General features: G+C 39.4%; 1 protein-coding gene across 1 annotated transcript in view; it reads left to right on the forward strand.

Annotated features, from left to right (window-relative positions):
- Positions 1-54: 54 nt before the first annotated feature.
- The window catches only part of LOC127875887 (uncharacterized), a 20,182-nt gene continuing 14,236 nt past the window's right edge, over positions 55-6,000 (forward strand). Inside the window, exons 1-3 of the mRNA XM_052420636.1 lie at positions 55-182; positions 1,522-1,600; positions 3,533-3,608. Of these exons, the coding sequence (XP_052276596.1) occupies positions 1,543-1,600; positions 3,533-3,608 (134 nt within the window). The 5' untranslated portion in view covers positions 55-182; positions 1,522-1,542. The remainder of the gene's footprint in view (positions 183-1,521; positions 1,601-3,532; positions 3,609-6,000) is intronic.

The raw sequence follows: 6,000 nt of genomic DNA on the forward strand, positions 1-6,000 counted from the left end.
TAAAAATATTGTATCTTATCTTGTATTAAACTTTAAATTTTAATTGTTCTGTTTGAGGTGTATATTTTGCAGCTTTTCAAGGGCTGCTTACGAATTGTTATTTCGACACAGGGGCATAGAAAGATCTTCATCACCATCGATTCGTAATATATAGAAGACCGTGCATATGCTGTGCCTGTGAAGTATGTTTGTATGCCATGTTGTTTCTTCAGAGTAATTAATCAAGTTTAACTACTTAGTATGGTCATTCGATAATGCTGGGCAGTAGATTATTTCGTTATGTAAAGAAAATAAATACAACATGTATTAAGAATGCTTTATGTGTATATTAGCACAGCTTACTTTAAGACGATACTTTAGATAAGCACAGCTTACTTTGAGACGATACTTTAGATTAGCACAGCTTACTTTGAGACGATACTTTAGTTTAGCAAAGCTTACTTTGAGACGATACTTTAGATTAGCACAGCTTACTTTGAGACGATACTTTAGATTAGCACAGCTTACTTTGAGACGATACTTTTCGATTAAACTGCATTTTCGTTACGACGAGACTTCGTATCAACGAAAAACACCTCAAAAGCGGAAAGTATCGTCCGTGAAAAGCCCATGCGGACTGCCCAGGCCTATCTGAGACGACACTTATCGATCATGCATGTAGGCCAGTTTTCCTAAAACGAGGTTCAAATATACATGCATTAATCAAATTAAAGCCTGGTGTGTTGTTTCTACTATGAATATTGCAAACATTCGTATATAGGATGCTTATTGATTCTTAATTACTAAAAATGTATTCATGTTTTGATGGCTGTCTTATTTAACAAAAATACACACACACACACACACACACACACACACACACACACATTACGAATGGCAACTCCGGCTCTAGGAAAGAAATTATTTTATTATGTAGAATGAAGACAAATGACAAGTGATTCCTTTTTTTTTTTGATCGATCAAAGTATCAAAAAGGTGAGGGCAAAACAATTGGATTATGGCGTATGATACTCTTTCCATAGACAAAATATATAATTCGCTAAAACAAATTGGGCTTAACAAGATGCCATTTGTCAAAAGAAACATTTTCAAGAATTGATATTTTGATGAAGCATTTAAGAGCAACAAGATGCTATTTCTTATATGGCCCATTCTTCCACGGAAAAAAAATCTGAATGTGAGACTAAAAAGGTGCCATTTGTCGCATGGTGAATTCATCCGCTGAAACAAAAATGGTGTTCAAAGTGCTTCAAAGTACAAATAGACACGATTTTTCATAAATCAGTATCCATAACTAATAACTTACAGATTTTCAATGCTCACTTGCATTTTAGCCACATTTATAAAACGTTTGATTTGTTTGTAGCTTTACAATAAGTTAACATTAGAACGCGTTTTTCTTGAAAACATCAAACAGACAAAAGGCAACTCCTTGCACTAAACGTTAACATGGTTGTGATAAAACACAAGCAATGTGTATAAGAAGATGATGGTAACGTACCGGTATATTGTGTTCCGCAGAAAACCTCGCCGCGCTGAGCAATGGGACTGGAAGTGAGAAGCGCCGCCTTGTTACTGCAGCTGCTTCCTCTCGTCCTCGGCAAGTATAGCGTCATGTAGCGTGAGTGCGTCACGAAAGTGAGGCATTATTTCATTCGCCATTATATTTCATCGAATACTGGATGCAAGCGAGCATATAGTTACATTCCACCATAGTCACGCATATTATCTCCACGACACTGCACAGATGATTCTAAAAATAACTCTTATGGTGCATTCCGAGAATAGGCCACGGCTTGCAACCGGATGTTGTTAACAAAGCTCATAGACCCTATCGAAGTTTATGAGTATTTGTTTGAACGAAAATAATAATTAATTGGCGTCTGTGGAGATGAAGCACGGAATGAAGGGGAACAAGGCCGAATATAAAGTTAAACATATTTGCAAAATATCTTTCAAAATAAAAAAAAGTATTTTTATAATCATATTATTTCTCTGTCTCTAACCAGGCATTTAGTGGTTAAAAGGTCCGTTTACAAGTTAAACCTAGTATACCACATAATTAATGACAGAGGACGTCCAAACCTAATGGCTATGAGAAAATGAATAAATATCTTAATCTTGGTGAAAGAAACCGATATCAGTACCTAAATGAACTTGCTAAAATCTAGTCAAAACCTTCAAACATGATGCATAAACATATAGAATGTTGAATAAATAGTCTATATTTGTAGAAACAGACGTTAATTTTCTATGTTTATTTATACTATCATTTAAATAATATACCCTTATTTGCTTATCGATGACAGATTGATTAATTTATGTTAATACTGTATAAGTCGTTAACGACCCGAGCGTTGAAAGAAGCTTTCTTAGTCACTTTATTGATGTGCACAAATGGAATTAAATAATATATCACCCCATACTACAAATAGCATGCGATTAACAAAGCGATGCTATTTGAGAAGAGGTACATAGGAACACTAACCGAGATAAACCATTGTTATTCTTAGTTCAAATATTGCATTTTGTAAGATATGTATCCTTTTTTGTATTTATCCATCGCAAGCGTGTATATACCGGTAGTTGGTTTTTATCGAGTGCACCGATACATTTCCATATGTCATTTATCAATTTAAAACGGGCTAATTGTTTTTATTGCCACACAAAAAATGTGTGCATTTTATTGTAAGCTAATTTGAAATGTTAAGTTGACGTTTATTTTACTGTCGTATATGGTTTGTATTGAAACTGTTTTCATGCCCTATGCATTCTAAACAAATGCATATATACATAATTAGCACGATATAAATATATCCACTGCAGTTTTAATTGCATTTCACCTTTAAATTGATACCACGCCCAAACAATATTTATAGAAATTAAAGAACATTTTAGTGTCAGTATAAAATAGTATACATTTATGTAAATGTATAAAATACAGTTCTCATAAAACTGCCATAACAGCTCGCCTTTGATTTTAGGGCAAGTTGCAAATTGGACTCACTAGTTGACCCATGTCATTCAAAAATCGGTCTCATGCCATATGTGTCAAGCGTAGCCCAAGACCAGCATGGCATTCGCGCCGACTGGTCGTGGACAACGCTGTCCGCTTATGACACCGCGAATACTTGCGTGACTTTATAGCGGGCACGGTACTGCACAGGATGGTCTAGAGCTACACAAACATATGCGATAAGAACCATTTTCGCAAGACGCCAATCGGTTAACCGACCTGACTTTAACCCATTTATGCCTAGCGTCTAGAAAAAAAGGCCTTGGCAAACAGCGTAGACCCAGATGAGACGCCGCATGATGCGGCGTCTCATCGGGGTCTGCGCTGTTTGCTTAAAAGAATTTCTGTAAGAAATATTCTAAATATAGAAATAAATATACTAGACATCCCTAATTTTGGAAATAAATTGATCCAATTTAGAAGGATGGCAGAGTCCACTAGACATAAATGGGTTAAAACACCATGGCTATTATAACATCGGAACAATAACGAACCGCTTGTCGTATTTTCTTTCAGGCTACAACGAGACAGTGAGTGCAACTTACGAAGGAGTGCCGTTGAATTCTCCAGGATGGGGCGGACGCTACGCAGAGTGAGCAATCTACATTGTGTTCGATTGTTACCATAATTGCAAACAAAATAGTATAATCTGTAATATAGTCACCTTCCTAACCGCAAAACAAGAATATTTTCAAATAATCGGTTTTCGTTAAATATTTTATGACTGTAGTATTAATAGATTGTATTATTATACTTTACGAACAAGAAAGATGCGCGTCAAGCGAAAATGATTTGTGTGCCATGTGCGGGCAATCGCGCAGTCGGGTCAGGAGCTCCGCTGTCCGCTATAAAGTCACGTAAGATTCCGTGGTCTCATTAGCGGACAGGGTAGCTTCTGACCAGGATGTGAAGACAGTACTGGACCAATGCTGGCCGAAAATGACATAAAACCCATTTTCGCATGTCAAAGACAACATGTCCGGTGAATAATTATAGAAAACAGAGAAACAACTTCACTCTTTTTCAAAATCAATTTACTCAACGTTTCGGTCAAAGACCTTCATCAGGAGAAAAAAAAAGACAATATGTTAAATTCAATATAAGACTCTGACAGATTTATGATGTTGTGATATTTAAAAATAAATGTTGTTATTTCTTTGAACTAGCATTAGTCATTACCGAATGTTTTGCCGCAAAGCAGAAGGACTAACAACACGTTGGTACATTAAAGAATTCTACTGGTTCGTGTTATACAATTCCATTACAGAGACAATCTTTAAACGCCTTGGCACATGTTTTATAACGTACAGGCACATCGAGCACTGTAACAATGCACAATTCACTGGTACCCAGGCACATGCCTTACGGGTAGGTGGCGTACACGCCCATCGAGCACTTATGACTGTTCACTGTTACACATGAACACGACTTACAACTAGTTGGCGTACGCGACCATCACCAACCACAGTCCACTGTTATTCAGGAACAAGACCAACGACTACCATAACCTTGCGTACACGCACATTCCTTATCACTTTCGAATGTTATCCATGAACAGGACCACAACTACCTGGCCTCACCCACATCCCTAACCACTATCCAATGTAATTCAGGGACATAACGCCTGACTACCATAACCTTGCGTACATACACTTCCCTAACCACTGTCCACTGTAATTCAGGAACAGGACCCACGACTACCTTGCGTACACGCACATCCCTAACCACTGTCAACTGTTGTTCAGGGACACGCCCCACGACTACCTTGCGTTCACCAACATGACTTACCGCTGTCCACTGTAAATCAGGAAAAGGTCTCACGACTACCATGAGTACACGCACATCCCTGAACTGCCATTTGTTATCCAGAGACAGGACTCACGACTACCTTTCCTTCACCCACATCCATCACCACTGTCCAATATTATTCAGGGACACGACCTACGACTACCTTGCGTACACGCACATCCCTGACCACTTTCCAATGTTATTCAGGAACACGACTCACGACTACCATGCCTTCACCCACATACCTAACCACTTTCCAATGTTATTCAGGAACACGACCCACGACTTCCATGCCTTCACCCACATCCCTAACCACTTTCAATGTTATTCAGGAACATGACCTACAACTACCATGCCTTCACCCACATCCCTTACCACTGTCAACTGTTATTCAGGAACACGACCACGACAACCATGCCTTCACCCACATCCCTAACCACTTTCCAATGGTATTCAGGGACACGACCCACGACTACCTTGCCTTCAGCCACATCCCTATCCACTTTCCAATATTATTCAGGGACACGACCCACGACTACCATGCCTTCAGCCACATCCCTAACCACTTTCCAATGTTATTCAGGGACACGACTCATGACTACCATGCCTTCACCCACATCCCTAACCACTTTCCAATGGTATTCAGGGACACGACCCACGACTATAATGCCTTCACCCACATCCATAACCACTTTCCGATGTTATTCAGGGACACGAACCACGACTACCATGCCTTCACCCACATCCATCACCACTTTCCAATGTTATTCAGGAACACGACCAACTACTACCATGCCTTCACCCATATCCCTAACCACTTTTCAACGTTATTCTGGACCACGACCAACGACTACCATGCCGTCAACCACATCCCTAACCAGTTTCCAAGGTTATTAAGGAACACGACTCACGACTACCTTGCCTTCACCCACATCCATTAGAAAGTGGTAACTTTTCAATGTTATTCAGGAACACGACCCACGACTACCATGCCTTCAACCACATACCTAACCACTTTCCAGTGTTATTCAGGAACACGACCCACGACTACCATGCCTTCACCCACATAGCTAACCACTTTCCAATGTTATTTAGGAACACGACCCACGACTACCATGCCTTCACCCACACCCCTAACCAGTTTCCAACGTTATTCAGGAACACGACTCACGACTACCTTGCCTTCACCCACATCC

Source organism: Dreissena polymorpha, chromosome 4 (genome assembly GCF_020536995.1).
Source record: "Dreissena polymorpha isolate Duluth1 chromosome 4, UMN_Dpol_1.0, whole genome shotgun sequence".
Taxonomy (NCBI): Eukaryota; Metazoa; Mollusca; class Bivalvia; order Myida; family Dreissenidae; genus Dreissena; species Dreissena polymorpha.